At 37.8% G+C, this 17,705-nt stretch overlaps 3 protein-coding genes across 3 annotated transcripts; 1 reads left to right on the forward strand and 2 right to left on the reverse strand.

Moving 5' to 3' along the window:
* Positions 1–26: 26 nt before the first annotated feature.
* LOC126583132 (uncharacterized) lies at positions 27–1,790 on the reverse strand. Its single transcript, XM_050247428.1, has 2 exons — positions 1,436–1,790; positions 27–1,288 (listed from the first exon to the last, which is right to left on the reverse strand). Exon 2 carries the CDS (start codon positions 1,235–1,237, stop codon positions 290–292), a length of 948 nt encoding a protein of 315 aa, XP_050103385.1. The 5' UTR covers positions 1,238–1,288; positions 1,436–1,790; the 3' UTR covers positions 27–289.
* Positions 1,791–4,592: 2,802 nt separating this feature from the next.
* LOC126633846 (transcription factor GTE3, chloroplastic-like) lies at positions 4,593–5,654 on the forward strand. Its single transcript, XM_050304391.1, has one exon. The coding sequence runs from the start codon at positions 4,593–4,595 to the stop codon at positions 5,652–5,654; it is 1,062 nt and encodes a 353-aa protein (XP_050160348.1).
* A 2,210-nt stretch (positions 5,655–7,864) lies between these two features.
* Positions 7,865–14,288, reverse strand: LOC126582496 (beta-galactosidase 1). The gene is made up of 19 exons (XM_050246649.1): positions 13,759–14,288; positions 13,463–13,558; positions 13,241–13,353; positions 13,073–13,139; positions 12,885–12,977; positions 12,597–12,740; positions 12,017–12,105; positions 11,784–11,889; positions 11,609–11,696; positions 10,922–11,040; positions 10,673–10,837; positions 10,300–10,478; positions 10,081–10,190; positions 9,702–9,811; positions 9,507–9,617; positions 9,316–9,426; positions 8,987–9,192; positions 8,561–8,897; positions 7,865–8,461 (listed from the first exon to the last, which is right to left on the reverse strand). The coding sequence occupies exons 1-19, from the start codon at positions 13,933–13,935 to the stop codon at positions 8,351–8,353; spliced, it is 2,532 nt and encodes an 843-aa protein (XP_050102606.1). The 5' UTR covers positions 13,936–14,288; the 3' UTR covers positions 7,865–8,350.
* Between the last annotated feature and the right edge of the window lie 3,417 nt (positions 14,289–17,705).

Genomic DNA, 17,705 nt, shown 5'->3' on the forward strand with positions numbered 1-17,705 from the left:
ATAGAAGCTTGGAAAATAGAAACAGATACAACGACCAAAAATAGTTACTGAAATAATATCATTACATTCAATTTGGAAATGTATCATACAAAAATAACGAGTTACATCCTCTTCCAGAACTGTGTTGTGTTGCTACAAGAATAAACGAATCTGTACTGCGACTGCTAGTAATCCACTAAAAGGGACTTGACACAAATTGGATGCAAATGAGTGGAAATTACAACTAATCTCTGAAGCTAAACTATTTATAGATACACGTATGGGACTGAGAAGCCGAAGAAGAAGATATTCATCCCCCAATGATCTCTCCTTCCTCCCAATCTCCGCTGAGAAAGACATCCTCGTCCAGACCTTGCAAGTCATATTCTTCATCCTTAATGTGCAAACCCAACTCCTTGAGAGGGAATCCTTGTCCAACGTTGAGAAAAGGATCTTTGCTGCCACACCCGCACAGCTTCTCAAGTTCCCTGAGATAGTGCTTAGAATCATGATCAAACATCACAGACTTTTGCACACTCGAAATCCTACGCCGAGCTGATTTTCTGAGGCTATCCCTTCTCTTGGTCCTCTGCTCGGGAGGAGAGTCGGGTACACCTTTTAAGATCTTGTTAGCTTTCGACAATGTATCTGAAAAGTGAAGCTTCAGCAACTCAACTCTCCCTTCTCTTGGTCCTCTGCTCTTCTCAGTGACAGTTGCAACAGAATGTCCAGAATGTTCAACAACGAGGGTGGCAATGACAGAGTCATCGTCTTTGCCACCGGTGTTTGCAATTGAATGAACCCCAAAAAGCCCTTGACTTTGAATAACCGTAGAAGTAGAAGAAGAAGGAGAACAGGTGTCGGTCTTACCGCCATGTATGTGTTCGGGTGAGAAGAAGGACGAAGACGGCAGAGACGACAAACACTTGGTTTTGGGCGGTGGCAGAGGACGATGAACTGAGAATTTGGCCATGGTTTCTTCCCACTTCGTGTTAAAGAGATTACTGAGATGTTGGGCGGCTGCGCGCACATAATTCCCTCGAGGGTAATAGATCATGGCATTCAAGAACACCCGCCTCACATCAGCGGCAAAGGAATCGGCGCTGGAGTAGTAACCCTTCTCCAAGTCGGACTTGATAGTACCCAGATCAATCGGCTTCCGGATGACGTAGAGATAATCCGGCAAATTCGACGCCACAGGATCAACGCGCTTCGAAAATTGCTTCCCATGTCCGTGCTGCATGAGAAGCTGCAACATTTCAGCACAATGGGCCTTCAATCCGGGGTCCAAGCCCTGCGTATTTTGCCTCTTCTCGACCCGCCGCCTCTGAAATTCAAAGGGCTCCGACTCCGTCTGCCTGCGCTTTCTCGCAGACCACGCCATAAACCCTAAAATAATCAACCGAAAGAAAACCCTAGAAGAAAAAATTCACGACCGACTTCGCTCGATGTTCACCCTCTCGAACGAAAAACCAAAACCCAGATCACAAAACCCAAAACCCAGAAAGAAAAATCAACCGAAATCGAGCAAACCCTAGATTCCAAAATTCACGAGCAGCTTTGCTCGATCGTTACACGTTCTGAATGAAAAACCCAAAACCCAGAAGTCCCTTAATTACTAGCTCAGTCGTCGTTGCGATTGCAAAGAGACAGAGGGCCGGAGAGAGAGGCAAGTGAAATCGTTCACACAAAGAGAAAGAACTCAGAGAGAAGTCGATCGCTCCTTGGTTTTTCTGAGAATTTTGGTAGCAACTCAAGGAAAGAACGAGAAATTTCTAATGGGTCTAGGGTTTATACTACTCTTTGTGGCGCCAACGGTCTGATTTCTTTGGTTTTCAAATGACAAAGTCGGCTGCAAGCTTTCACTCGCTCACTCGACTCACTACGCGAAAAACGTCGCTGTCAATGATACTACAACTGTAATTTCCAAATATAAAAACAAAAACAAAAAAGTTGCACCTATAATCTATATATCTAAATTATCTATTACTAAAAGGATAATGTTAAAAATATCATCTATTTTTTATGATTATGTTTGGTTGATAATTGAATTATTATTAACAGACTTATTTTATATTAGTGACACATCATATAGTTTGTAAATATAGTCTAAAAAATTACTTCACCACAAAGACAATCTGATCTTTAATCACAAAATAAGATTATGGAATAGTAATATAATTTTGTTCAAACTAACTTTCTGTTTTATTTATTTATTAAATTTCACACGCATGACACCATAACATCTTTAATCACAAAATAAGACTATGCGAGGATTGCTTGATGTACAAGGTAATATGACTTGGTTACAAGATTACAAGTCCTAATGCTAATCGGAATTGATTTCTTTATTTCAATTTGCATGTGGTTCAATATTTTTATAGATAGAATTTTAGGTTCTATCTTGCTTTTTTGTTTCGAAACTCCTCATCCAATATTATCGCAATATATTCAGTCCCTCCTCTTTCCTAATAATAGTAAAAATAAAAAAATAAAAAAACTTTTTTTATTAGCACCTCACATAATGTTGAATGCACCCCACATTAAAACTTAATATTAAATGACTTGTGTTCCTTATTGTGGAATGACAATTTTGACCTTAATTAGGTTCTAAATACATCCCAAATCACTTAATGTATTATTTATCTTCTTCAACTATCAAAACTCATTTCCACCTTCCATTGTTGAACAAATCCCTAACTAATGAAACTACAACATGTTGTTTGAGAAAAATTATTTTTGATGAATGGAACCCGAAATTGATGTCTCAGAAGCTTCACATGAGGTAAACCGAAGACGTGCAAGAATCATTTAGAGAATGCATCCCAAAAAAATGACAAGTATTGATGGATATTATATATTGAAATAGAACCAAAGAATCTGGTCTTTTCAAGCCATATCTATATATATAAAGCCAGAAGGCAAAAATAGTGAAACATTCATAAATCCAAAATTAACCCTTTAATTACAGTTATGAGAAAAACAAAAAATATAAAAAAATAGGGATAAAATGGTAAAAACGTGGGTAGGAGAGAACAAAGAGGACACAATGGCACAATAACACACCTAAAAAAGATGACAAAAGTAGAAGAAGAAAGATTTCCAATCAGAATGATGAAATCTTTGTTAATAGAAAAATAACACACAAGCTTAGACATATGAAAATGGATGCACTTTATAGAAGGTAATCCTCCCTCCTGGAAAGAGTGCATTTAAGATATTTACAGGTCTAGACACCTTACAATTTACCCACAAGTTTGGAGATATGATTCAATCTCATTTTTTGCCCCATGGAAAGCAACAACTCTGCAAAATTTCTGTCTGAAAAAGAAAACGAAATGAGATATAAAAACCAGTGTTTGTATGAAAATGTGGGGTGTATAGAGAATGTGGGGTGTATGTAGAAAATGTAAGGTGTATGTTGAGAATGTAGGGTGTGTGGTTATTATGAGAAAGTATGTGGGGATATATTTAGATAATTCTTAATTGAAAAAGCAAATATGAGATGTATTAAGTGTGTGGGGGGTTTTTTTTTAATGGAAGACAATATCATTAACTTGGGAAACTTACAAAGTGTCTAGGATTAGGAGATCCTAAATAACACTAGGAGGCTCCTCAACCCAAACTACTCTTGTCTCGATGGACAAAGCACCTTTGCCAAACAATGAGCAATACTGTTATTATTCCTAGAAACGGAAATAAACTTAGAAGCAGTAAACAAATCTGTAATATGAAGGACATCCCCCGCTAACAAATCCATGGCCGAAGCACGATCCACACACGTATTAATGATGGAAATTGCTTGGGAGGAGTCACTGTGAACTAAAACCTTCTGATAGCCAAGCTGATGGGCGAGCTCCACACCATGCTGGATCGCAAGCATTTCTTCTTGTAGGGCCGATGACACCGTAGGGAGGAAACATGCCGCTGCTGTCAGAAAGGAGCCCTGCTCGTCCCGGAGAAACACACCGTGTGATTTATTCAACAATTTATGGGGTGTTAATATAATATGCTCATAAAAAAACATGTTTTAATTTATGTTTTTCGCGTAGTGAGTCGAGCCGAGTGGAGTGAGCGAGCGAGCGAGTGAAAGCAAGACCAGCCGACTTTATCATTTGAAAAACAAAGATATCGGACCGTTGGCGCCACAACGAGCATATTTACCCTCCTTTCTTGAGAGCAACCCCTAATTTCTCATTCCTTTCCTTGAGTTACTTACTATAATTCTCAGAAAAATCAACGAGTGCGAGCGAGTTTTCTGACTTCTTTCTCTCTCTGGGTCTGTCTGGAACGCTTTCAGTTGCATCTCTCTGTCTCTTTGCAATCGCGACTCAACGCATCGACGATCGAGTGAGCCAGTGACTTTTAGGGTTCTGGGTTTTCGGTTTTTCGTTCAGCAAGTGGAAAGATCGAGCGAGGCCGCTCCGGAATTTTGGAATCTAGGGTTTGCTCGATTTCGGTTGGCTTTTCTTTCTGGGTTTTGGGTTTTGTGATCTGGGTTTTGGCTTTTCGTTCAAGAGGGTGAACATCGAGCGAAGTCGGTCGTGAATAGGGTTTTCTTTCGGTTGATATTTTAGGGTTTTATGGCTTGGTCTGACAGAAAGCGCGGGCAGATGGAATCGGAATCGGAGCCCTTTGAATTTCAGAGGCGGTGGGCCGAGAAGAGGCAAAAGAGGCAGGGCTTGGACCCCAAATTGAAGGCCTGCTGTGCTGAAATCTTGCAGCTTCTGATGCAGCACGGACATGGGAAGCAATTTGCGAAGCGCGTTGATCCCGTGGTGTCGAAGTTGCCAGATTATCTCTACGTCATCCGGAAGCCGATTGATCTGGGTACTATCAAGTCCGACTTGGAAAAGGGTTACTACTCCAGCGCCGATTCCTTTGCCGCTGATGTGAGGCGGGTGTTCTTGAATGCCATGATCTATTACCCTCGAGGGAATTATGTCCGCGCAGCCGCCCAGCATCTCAGTAATCTCTTTAACACAAAGTGGGAAGAAACCATGGCCAAATTCTCAGTTCATCTGCCACCACCCAAGGCCAAGGGTTTGTCGTCTTTGTCGTCCTTCTCACCTGAACACATACATGGCGGTAAGACCGAGACCTGTTCTTCTTCTTCTTCTTCTACTTCTACGGTTATTCAAAGTCGAGGGCTTTTTGGGGTTCATTCAACTGCAAACACCGATGGCAAAGACAATGACTTTGTCATTACCACTCTCATTGTTGAACATTCTGGACATTCTGATGCAACTGTCACTGAGAAGAGCAGAGGACCAAGAGAAGGGAGAGTTGAGTTGCTGAAGCTTCGATTTTCAGATACCTTGTCGAAAGCTAACAAGATCTTAAAAGGTCTACCCGACTCTCCTCCCGAACAGAGGACCAAGAGAAGGGAGGCCCTCAGAAAATCAGCTCGGCGTCGGATTTCGAGTATGCAAAAGTCTGTGATGTTTGATCATGATTCAAAACACTATCTCAGGGAACTTGAGAAGTTGTGCGGGTGTGGCAGCAAAGATCCTTTTCTCAACATTCGACAAGGATTTCCTCTCAAGGACTTGGGTTTGCACATTAAGGATGAAGAATATGACTTGCAAGGTCTGGACGAGGACGTCTTTCTCAACGGAGATTGGGAGGAAGGCGAGATCATTGGGGGACATTGGGAGGAAGGAGAGATACATTAATTGATGAATCTCTTCTTCTTTGGCCTCTCAGCCCCGTACATATATCTGTACGTAGTTTTCCTTGAGATGTTAGTTATAATTTCCACTCATTTCCATTCAATTTGTTTCTAGTCCCCTTTAGTGGATTACACGCAGTCGAAGTACAGATTCGTTTATTCTTGTAGCAGCACAGTTATGGAAGAGGATGTAACTCATTTTTGTACAATGCTTTCCAAAATGAATATATAATGATATTATTTCAGTCACTATTTCTGCTCGTTCTGTTTTCTATATCCGTTTTTGTTTTCCATGCAGCTAAAGTGGAATGACTCCATAATTTCAATTCAGTTTGGAATGATTTATAGTTTGCTGTGCATTATGGGCAATTAGAGTGGTCTCATTAGTTTCTTTACTGTCAGTAGGTGTGAGCGTTTCCTATTAAATCTTGGGACTATGATGATTTTCGTCTTTTGGATACACCTTCATGTATGAGTTTGCAGACTTTCCTAGTTGATGCTCTAAATTTCTATGTTTTTTGGGCATCATTTATTGCTTCAATTTCAGGGATTTCTTGGTTGGCTGAACTTTCCCCTTACAGATATAGTCTACATTCCATATTTGTTTTTCCTTTATTCAGTTTCTTTAATGTCAATACAGCTCCTATTACTAATTACAATGTGTAAGCATTTCCTATGAACTCATGGGAATGTGATGATTTTGTATATAACAGATGCTTTTTCAGCAGGCTTTCATCGAACAATTTCATTTGTCCATTCTGTGTTGAAGCTTTCACTTGCAAGTTTATATGTATTAGGACTTTCCTAGACAAATCTCTACAATGATGCTTTATATGTAGTTTCCTAAACCCTTTTTCCCTGTATAAGATTGTCATTGCCACCTACTGTTTGCAATCATATAACTGACCGGTAGAAAAAGAAGCGACTTTGAATGGACATATATGCATATTAGTCTATTTGATAGCCAAGTTTGCCAATTGGAATTTACCAAGAGGAAGATCTACTCGAGATTCTCTTATAAACTTTGGTATCTTTTTTACTATTGATTTGGATAGTAATCAACTTCTTGTCACTGAGATAACCATTTAGACTCGTGTATTCAAATTGAAATCTGGAGCATCTGCTGCATTTATTTGAAATTACCACTGTATCATACATTGTTGTCAGGAAGGATTTGGAACTACAGATTAAGAATGTCACCGTGCTGAAATTTTTCTGCACTTGCTTTAGTAAATTGACTAAAAGGTTCTATCTGGTAAAATAAGTCTTCTGAAAACTGTATTGGTGTATGTATATATCTCAAGTGTACCATAAGAGCCAATTTTAACATGGTATTGATGATTTAGATGATTTTCCGTTGTAAGCATTTGAATTTACTCCGTGACGTAAAGTAAAAATAGAATAAATACCCTTGCAGATTTCCCCTCTCGGAGTTCAGACACTAAAACCTTACGATGTTTCACCAATATCTGTGTAAAGGTTGGCTCACGAAGTGCAAAGATGAAGATGCCTCGTGTTCCTCTTCACAGTTGATTCTCTTGCAGTCTTTACCCCGGCGAGACAACCTCTTATGAAGACACTTCATTTACCACAGCCGGGTTGTTGGAACAGACGGTTGGAACTTGTACACAACAGAGTAACATGTGTCCCATGCATTATTTCAGTCTTTTTCCATGAAAATTGTGTGAAGGAGAACACCTCTGACTGATTTATATGAAAATCCTATCCTGTTCGTTTCCCCTTCCAGTTTTAAGATTGATCCTAATGAGTAATTTTTCAGAAGCAGGAAGTATCACGCGCTTACATTCTTGTCAGCTGGTATTGCTTTGCACGTTTTCATCAATGGCGACTTGCAGGTAATGCAGCATAAGTGTTAAGTATGGATAAATGGCAGGAGCATCGACCTCAACCGGAAGTTGTAGCGAGTGCTACCATGCTTCGACATTTGATGTGAAGAAATATTTAAGCAACTGTGGGGAGGCTTCCCAGAGATGGTAAATCATATCGTGGGACAGGTTTTTGTCTGAATCGGGCATATCTAAATCATTGATCGAGTTGGTTTTTGTCTGAATGGGCGGTCTACGTATAAATTTGTGTCATCGTGTCATTCATTTAAATGCCCGCCGTGCGCTCTCCTAAAAACAGTTAGTAAACTTTGCAGAGAAACAACACTGCTGTCGAGATTTGATCATGATACCGTTTATCCAAGAGAGATTTAATAATGAAATAAGTACTTCATATTATTACCATTGGGAACTTTCTTACAACGACAAAGCAATGAAATAATTGCTTCCCAAGTTACATAACAATTGAAATATTTAAATTACTCGGAAACCAGATGCTTCCATACCGCTAACTACAACATTTGCACATGGACTCAATTAGCATCATCTCGATGTGCTTCCGATCCCCTCGTTGATTCCACATTTCTCGTAGCACACAGAGTACCAATCAAAACGGAGGATAGTATATACTTACAGCTTCTCCACAATCAATCACAAACTCTATAGGCTTTCAACCAAGTGGTGTGTTGTACGTTTCTACAACTTCACCTTGGAAAAGCCGAAAAATGAATTGACCGAATGGGGTTGCACTGACCTTTTTTAACTTAGCCAGATATAAACAACTGAAATTGCTTAATTGGTGTGTAAATAAATCGATATCGGACCTGCATCAGTTTACTTGAGAGATTGAGAATCATTAGCTGCAAATGGCCTCCACGGAGAGTTTCTTCATTACACTTGGACATGGATCGCCTCCAAAATTCTCAGGTTCTACAGTTACCGAGCATGAGTTCTGTCCGATACAACTCTGCAAGAGTAAAGTCATTCTTTAACATGTAAGCAAAATACGAAAAGGGGAGGAAAGAGTGAAAATACTAGGTATTAGTTGTGCAAGATAGTTAAATACCCTTTGAAAAGCGTCATACGAGTTGTGGGCATGACAGGCTCCCTCACGGAAGCTTCCACAAGCGCCTTCCGGCGTTCCAAAACTAGCAAACTTTATTGATGTTATTTTCTGTCCAGGGCCACATGTCAAATGGGCCTTAGGCCTTACCGGTTTCTTCACCTTGCCTGAGGCTTGCATTTGATAACTCATAAGATTTGGTTGCCACTCATAAATATCAGCACATATGCTATCTACTTCCCTTCTCACCAAAAATATCCCATTCGGATCTCCTCCCCACTCTTCTAACACAACCAACAAATTGCCTGTTGGGTTTAGCCACGACCGAGGAACATGATACCTGAAATTATAAACAGTTAACCAGTTTGTAAGTTACCTGTACGTCAGCATAACTGGAGCTTGAAATCAAGTTTATTTGATTTGACTTACCATCTCTGGGAAGCCTGTCCACAGTTACTTAAGCATTTTTTCTCATTGTATGTCCCAGCATAGTTACAGGCGCCACAATTACCAGATGCTGTATATGCAGGCCAGTAGCGGCCAATACTTCTGCCATTTATCCATACTTGACCTTTGCCCATGCTGCCCATATCTAGAGCCAACGGTGAATTTCCAGCTGGTGCATTGAAGGTTGTCTAGAATCGTGACAAGGACACATATAAGTACGGTTTTGACACAAGCTCGGACATAAGTTTTATAATTGTCACCTCAGGAAACTAACAAATTAATAAGGTTTAGTTGAAGTTTGATCTACTCACTTTGAACCATGTCAGAGGCTGCTTTCTTGTGACATATGACCCCTGAATCCACTCGACTGAGGAACTCCCACTGAGCGAATGAAGACTCAGGGCTTCTCCTTTAAGCCCAACCTGATTGAGGATATACCGTTTAATGAATAGTTCACATGTCAGGGCACAAAGAGAAGGCAAGGTCGAAAGCAAAAGCATACCTTGTAAGACCATTTCTGCCATGACAAGTCCCTCCTTCCCTCATTCAGACCATTTAATATGACCGGGCCAAGAACACCAGCATTCCAAGTCTCAAAATGTGGACCAACATTCTGCACTCACATAACAGCAAACTCAGTCAAAATGCTTCAGCTATGTGCGCACGTGTGTGTGTGAGAGAGAGAGAGAGAACAAACCGGGAGGCCAACAGCAATGCTTAGAAGCGCAATCTGGTTGATACCAGCTCTCAAATTCACACCTTGACTAAATGTTAGTTTTGGGAATTCTAGACTTCCGTAAGAAGTCCCTGAGGAAAAGAAATCAACAGTAAAAGGTTATGGGCGGAATCAATAACAAAATGATCAATTAGCCCTTTCCAAAAAATATAAACATCGACTATGGTATATTCAAGGGTGAAACGCAGAATTTATAATTTAAACTAATACTTCAAACTGTGTTGTAACTCATAGATTATATTTCAGTGTTTCACTTAACAAAGTCCAAGCAGTTTACTGCTAGTAATTATGGAAATGGACCACTTTGTTGAATTTGCATGACCAGAAACTTGCTGCTTACCTGCAAGTTGACCGTTGATGAAAACACGCAAAGCATGGCCAGCTGATAAGACAGTGAGTTCAGGATACTTTCCGCTTCTCAAAAATTCCTCATTGGGATCGATATTAACACTGGAAAGGGAAGAGAGTAAGATTGATATTTCATATAAATCCGTCAGATGTCTTTTCCTTCAGACAAAATATTCATGAAAAAAAGACTGAATGGGTATATGTTACTCACTCTGTTATGTACCACAGATAATCAGAGGAATCTCTAGTGGTATTTATCTGCTCCAACAACCCGGCTGTGGTAAATGTAGTGTCACTGTAAGAGGCAGCCTCATCAGGGTACGACTGCCAAGAGAATCCTCCGTGAAGAGGAACACGAGGCATCTTCATTAGTGCACTCTGCGCACCAACCTGTACACAGATATTGTTGAAACTTAAGTTTTATTGTCTGAACTCCACGAGGGGGAAATCTAGAACGAATATCTTATATTTCTTTACATGAAGGAATATATGAAGAGCCAAACTGCAAACATCTAAATCGTGAATATCTGTTATAATTGACTCTTGCTAGAAGTGTTTCAGCAAGGTAACATTCATATACTCACTCTTGCGGTGTTATAAACAGTGTTCTTGCAGTCGGGAAGAATGCTAATAGACCAAGGAGGTAGGTTGTAATGCATATTTCCAAATGCCACTTTCGCAAATGATCTTGGGTTGTAATTTGCAAGAAATGCAGAACAAGCTCCAGAATTTGATTTGAAAACATGAGCCTGTATGATTACGGGTAACATGTTAGTTACCATCCAAAACAATATGAAGAATACCAAAATAAGTGAGAATCTTCAGTAGTTAACCTCTTGAAATCTGCCAAGTGGTTGTACAGTGGGATCCGCAGAAACTAGAGCTGGTTCACACAGTTTTATTGCTCTGTGCAGATCTTTCAGATGGCCCCATTTAGGTTGCCTCAATAGACCTGCATAAAGAAAGAGGCAGTACTTTTCATATTCAAGCAAAAATATGGAACTTTACAAATTTATTTAAGCCGTTTTTAAACTTGCGACTACTTTAGGGACAGCAGAAGCTACCAGAGAAATGAAGGTTAGTTTAGATGTCCTGAGATTCATCATTTCTCAGAGAAAGGCCCAAGAAACTTTATGCGGCAGTCACAGCCTTTATACAGGGAGAAAGCGGGAACTTAATGAGAGAATCTACGCTGCTTGCAGTCACTTTTTGGTGAATAAATCTCTTGTTATCAGATGTGGTAGGGCACTATCATTACTATACTGAAATGCAATATCTTGGCTCATGTCGTATGGTGAAAGTGACACAAGCACGCACTTGGCTGACGCAACAAAGGGTGCTTGGTGACAATATGATACATCTACCACAGAGAACCAAGAATTTAAAGTTCTAATTCCCGCCTTTTCTTACTATAGAAGAAATGAAGGAAAACAATAAATATTGCCTAGTTAAGGTCTATATCAGACTGCAAAAAGTCAAAATGTTTAACAACGTCTAGAACTCAAATCCTTTGCGCATACCGTATTCATCAAGAGGAGCATCATAATCATAACTAGTAGCAATGAAAGGACCTCCAGCAGTTCGGCCAAAATTTGTTCCTCCGTGGTACTGGAATCATAAGACATACAAAATTACATTTTTTTAACATTTTCAGAAATGCGGTTTCATTAGAAAACCTCTAGAAAATAACCTTACCATATAATAATTAATGAATGATCCACCCTTCTGAATAAACCTTGCAACTGAGAAAGCTAAATCCTCAGCCGGTCGGTAAGGAACTGCACCTCCAAACTCAGTATACCTGCAGAATAAAACAGGGCAAGTATAATCAGAAGATATCCATGAGCAGTTTATTACATATAAGCCTAGTTTAGGTGGTACAGAAACTGGAATTGGTTCTATTACAGGAGACAAGCACAAAAACTTACCAGCCAGTCCAGGCTTCTGTCCACATCTTTGGTTTATATGCCTTGTTTGGAGAGAAGTAGTCACAGTAGAAGCCATTGCAGGCATTAATCTGTAGAGGTAAATAATTATTAGTAAAAGAAGAAACTGACAATATAAAAAAAAAAAAAAAACAAGGGATAACAAGTCACACTAAGACAAATGACAAAACATATACTTAATAGCAGAAACGTTCAACAAAAATATCGAGTTGCAAATCAGGTTACAGATCAAACACATTTCCAGGAACTCCAAGATAAAAAAAGACTTTCGGTAGTTTTAGCTAGAGCACCAGTGGCACCAACCCAAGATGAAAAGGCCATCAGTATAATTAAACATAAGGCATGGCCACCGTTCAATCATTACAAAAAAGGCCACAGTGAGAAAGAGAAAAAGTGAAAGAAAGCACAGCTTAGCCATGTGCAATGAGGTATCATTATTCATGTAAACCATGACCAACTTGGAGTCAAGACACTATTTAGTAGTAAACCCGACAAAGAAAAAGGGAACATAAAATGAGAACCATCCACAAATATACTCCAGAACATGACAAGGAACTCTTACAATAGGATCAGGGGCATCATCTTGTTTGCACATCACCCAGGGGACACCGGTGCCGAGCCCCAAAGCCATCTGAGCTGCCCAGTCAGTGTACTGTTTACCGGGTGCACCGAGTTCATACTCCATCGGTCCATACTCATTTTCAATCTGTCACACAAAAGTTACTCCTCAGTTTACAATCTCCATTCATCAAATTGTATGACAAAACTGAGAAAACTTGAGCTAAAAAAATTCTAGGAAAAAAAAAAGTAGCAGATTGGATTAAATACAACAATGGTATAATTTGGCTACCTGGGACATAATTATAGGACCACCGTGAGTCTGGAACAACCTTTCTGCTTTCATCATATTTACAATCTTGGTTGTGAATCTTTGCATTTGATTCTTCAAAATGGTAATTCAGAAAACAAATTTAATCAGTGAAAAAAAAAACAAGTATATTTAATGAAAAAAAAAGAGACGGAATTGCAATGCCAAACCTTGAAAGGACCATTATCTGTTCTGAATTGGATACCAGGAATGTACTTCAGCCAAACAGGAAACCCCCTGGAAAATGAAGCAATAAATTCTGCTTAGAATCTAAGAACATTAAGCTGGACTGAGAATAGGCATATTGCTATTTTCAGAAATTACATAATTATTATTACCCAAAGTTCCACTCAGCACAAACATAAGGACCAATCCTGAGATGAACATATAGGCCTGCCTGCTGAACCAGCTTGATAAACTTGACCAAATCATAGTTGTCTTCAAAATAATACTGCAAAATAATTAAAAATTAAAAAAATTAAGGAAAAATTGTAATGTGTAATTTGCATGCCCAGATAGGAAAAGCATTCAAAAGCAGAAGGGTGCCACTATCAAATTACTTTGCCAGGTGAAGGTTCATGCCCATTCCAGAAAACATAAGTCTGAATCACATCCAGACCTCCTTCCTTTGCTTTCTGAATAAGATCTGGCCACATCTGCAAAAACCCAAAAGAAAAAAATAAATAAAAAAACCAACACTTAAAATACAGCAAAGGAAAAAAAAAACCAAAAAAATTAAATTTAACAAAGATGAAAAAACAGAGTTGCCCAGATGGAGAAAAGCAATTTAGAACAGAAAGAAGATGAAAAGACAGAAACTTGGAGCTACCCAGCAAACACATTTGGTGAAAAATACCTCGGGGGAACTTCTTGGGTAGTGAATAGATCCAGAAATGAGGATCTTTCTGTGTCCATTAATCACAATGGCCTTGGAATCATATGAAACAGAAGCTCTCACAGAACCAACCCATGAACCCAGCAACACGAGCAGCAGCACAGCCACATTCCACATTACAAGCCTCAAAAAACCCATAAAAACATAAATTTTGGAAAATTTTAAGCTTTTTTTTTTTTTCAAGCCTTGAGCTCTCCACCACCACCCACCCAAAGCAATGGCCTTTTTGGTGTAAATATTCTTTCTCTGTATCTCTGCTGACTTTATTATATGCTTCTTTGGGTGATGGAGAGAGAGACAAAGAAAACCCAGCTGGCTTTGTCTTCCTTTTTCCTTTTGTGTAAGATTTCTCTTTATTTTCTTTCCAGGGAAAAGAATGGGAGAGAAAATAAAATCAAGGGTTTATAGAGCTGGGATTTCAGACTAGTGTAAGTAGCATTCAGTGTGAAACTGTGAAATAATGGGGTTTTCTTTGGGACTGCACAAATGAAGTGCTTTGTAGCTGGTTTTAAACAATGGAGTATGGAGGCTGGGAAAGTGATAGTGGGCCCCACTTGAACGCCTTTGGACCCCACAATTTTACCCTCACTCTCTCTATTCACTAACACGGAACTTTATTTATTATCCAACTATTCCCTAACTCGGAACTTTATTATCTCATGCATCATTTGAGTATTCTTTCTTAATCTGCGAGAGATTAGGAATTTCTGGTATGTTCAGGATAACTAATACATCCGAGATTTTGGTCGAAAATTTAGTAGTTAAAATTTTGATCGAAGAATATGGCTAGTATTTCTTCTTTTATACAACTGAAAGTCTATCAAAGGAATTTAAATTGTAAAAAGAAAAATTCAAACTCAAATGTGAAAGCAGCAACTCTAACTAATTTGGTTTTATTCTCGACGGCAAGTATTTTTTTTTATAGCTACACAAAGAGGATGAAAAAGTGGATTAAGCCATAATAAATTAGAATAATGTAGTTAAAATTCGTCTTTATTCTAACTCTCGGCGGCACGTATGAGTAAAAAAAAATATAAAATACAATAAAAAGAGTTAAAAAGTGTGTTTGGCTGTTTGCTAATTGTAGGGGCGTTTAGTTTTTAATAACACAAAGATTCTCAACTCAATCCCGATACGGTTTGCTTCCCCTTTTATCGGCCGATACATTATTTGTGTTTGTTTTTCGCACATTTTCATCCCCACTTGCATAAATAAATAGAAAACTAATGAAAATGATTTGAAAATTTTGAGTTTTAATGATATAGACAAAATAAAAGGTAAAATGAATAGTATCGAGATTGACTTTTTAGTGTAAAAATGTAGTTTTTCGTTAAAATAAACAATACCAGAAGTTTTTCGTTAAAATTCCCTAAATAAATCACTTGAACAACAACAAACGTCACATACCATGGATTCTTTTTTTAGAAGAAAAATTAGAGTACAAGTTCTAAAAAGTGTGAAGGTTTGTAAATGTGAGCAATCAAGTATGACAATAAAAAAAAAGTAAAAATCTTTAAATAAAGAGGTATTTGTATGATAGAGGATGTCGATATATTTGCTGCACATTGTAAATATTATATTTTTTTACTTTATATATCATTCTATATACCCTCAATGTCAAAACAATACGTATGAAGTTTTAATTTTACTTTTAAAGGAACCGATTGGTTCATTAACAGAAAAACAAAAGCAGAAGAAACTTGGTTGATTTTTGGGGCAGTCTATTCACGCGTGTGTTAGGCGCGTGAGTAACCATCTCTCCTGGTAATTGCGTTAATCAAGGACTCAGTTTTTAGGACTGCCCCCAATACATAGCCTACCTAGGTTTTTTGTTTTTTTTTTGTTTTTTTGAAACGATAGATTTTATTAGATTAATCACCAATTAACAGGGTTTGAACCTACGCTGTCATGCAAGGACTCAACATATTTTTACCACTCGGTAAAAGGCTAATTGGAACCTACCTCGGTTTTGCATGGCTAAAATTAGTAACGTTAATTGATGGCTAATTGATGGAATTGTTACGATCACAATTGGGCGTAATTAAGGTAATATTAGGCACTAAATTCATAAACTAAATTTATAAATGAAATGATCTAGTGATATTCTTCTTTATTTGTAAGTGAGAGATTTTAGATTCTATTTTCGCTAAAAACGAAATTGAACTACATTATTATGGTTGACTTATTGTGAAACTTAGCCCAAACCCTCATTCCTTAATGTAGATAATATCGTTTGTTCAAAAGTGATAATCCAATTGTCACTTAATACTACAGTATGGTGGTATTCCTCTTTACTTTGAAGTGAGAGGTGTTAGGTTTGAATCTCGTGGATGGAGAATTATTCGATACCAAATTAGGTTGCTTATTGTGTGGCTTTGCCGAACTCCCATCCCCTTAGTGTAAAAATATCGATCTACTAAAAAAAAGTAATAATCTAATCATCAATTGCTATGTCTTGTATTACCAAATTTAGTCTCCCTAACATTACTATTTTCCGAAATTCATGACAAAAAAAAGTACCTTAAGATTAGAATTATTTGGATCACATTGGATAACATTTTTCTTCAGTAGTCCAGACATGTTACCAATCTGCTTATTGTAACTCTAAAATGTGATCTTAACAATACACGTGCGATAATTTCTAACGACATCCATGTCGGCATGCAAATTACGTACGCAAAAAATAAAGCAACTTACATAGAACGAAATTATCATCACTTTGTACCAGTCAATAATACGTTATCATATGGAGTGAAACCTACACATAATAATGTATAGTTAGACTGCAACACTATGTGACGGTGAATTCATGATTTCATATAAATCATTCCCTTAAAAAAAACGGCGATTATACATAGTTTACAATTAGTTTTTGTTATTAGGAAAGGAGTTAATTAACCAAGAAGAATGTTGATGATTAGGTAAATGTCAAAAAGTACAATAAATTGAAAAGTAAGAGATTTGATGCATGAATTAATTTGCAACTTCTAGCAGGTTGCTCAATTAAAATGCAACTACCATCTACCAACATGTACTAACGAACCACAATTTTTTAGTTCTCTTCATTCAATTCAGATGAGGACTTCCAAACAACGTACGTGTTCATATTATAGACCGCTTATCTCTCATTTTCAATTCAAAATAGTTAAATCGTGAATTATGTATTCATGTGTTAACTTTCATTAAATACTTAGTTAATTTGTGTGCGAAAGACTGACAACTGTTGATTGGTATGAATCATATGATGAATCTCACACTAACGAATTTATATGTACATATATATTAAAAATATCTTAAGATATAATGCCTTTTGCTTTTAACCAAACTTGTTGATATGCCTTCTAATCCACTCAATCTAAATAAGGATCGAAAGGAAAACCAAAAGGTAACAGAAAGTGGAGCTCCATTTGGTTGCAGTTGCAATAATCATGTCTCGTGGGCTAATTTTATTCTCCTAAAACTTTGCTATGAAACCAAGTTGTAGACAAAAATGCAACTAAAAATGCGGAACAATTACGCTTAATTTCTCCCTAATAATTCAAGGAATAATAAACTAAAACTCTCAAAATATTCGTATAAAAATACCAGTACTATTGAAAAAAATCATCACTAGCGCCAACCAAATCAGTTTGGTTTATGCATGCATGTGAGAGTACAGAAAAAAAGTGAGGATCCTATAATTTGATTTTCTGAAGAAATCACAAGCATATATACATATATATATATATATATATATATATATATATATATATATATTAACCAAATCGGACGATCACTGGAGGTTGGTCTTGAATTTTGGTTCCTCCTCTCAATAATGCATGCATGCTTTGTAATTAATGTTGCCAAATGTATACATACAATATTATTATCCATCTTGGTTATAATTAGAAAAATGCAGAAAGCTTTCC

This window comes from Malus sylvestris, chromosome 9, assembly GCF_916048215.2.
Source record: "Malus sylvestris chromosome 9, drMalSylv7.2, whole genome shotgun sequence".
NCBI lineage: Eukaryota > Viridiplantae > Streptophyta > Magnoliopsida > Rosales > Rosaceae > Malus > Malus sylvestris.

What these genes read in the sequence shown, in the direction of transcription:
- LOC126583132 (XM_050247428.1), bottom strand. Translation starts at nt 1,237, where the DNA reads ATGTTGCAGCTTCTCATGCAGCACGGACATGGGAAGCAATTTTCGAAG.
- LOC126633846 (XM_050304391.1), top strand. Translation starts at nt 4,593, where the DNA reads ATGGAATCGGAATCGGAGCCCTTTGAATTTCAGAGGCGGTGGGCCGAG.
- LOC126582496 (XM_050246649.1), bottom strand. Translation starts at nt 13,935, where the DNA reads ATGGGTTTTTTGAGGCTTGTAATGTGGAATGTGGCTGTGCTGCTGCTC. An exon ending in CACTTGGCAGATTTCAAGAG is followed by an intron (nt 10,838 to 10,921) that starts GTTAACTACTGA and finishes GTAATCATACAG; the next exon opens with GCTCATGTTTTCAAATCAAA. An exon ending in CATCAACGGTCAACTTGCAG is followed by an intron (nt 9,812 to 10,080) that starts GTAAGCAGCAAG and finishes TCTTTTCCTCAG; the next exon opens with GGACTTCTTACGGAAGTCTA.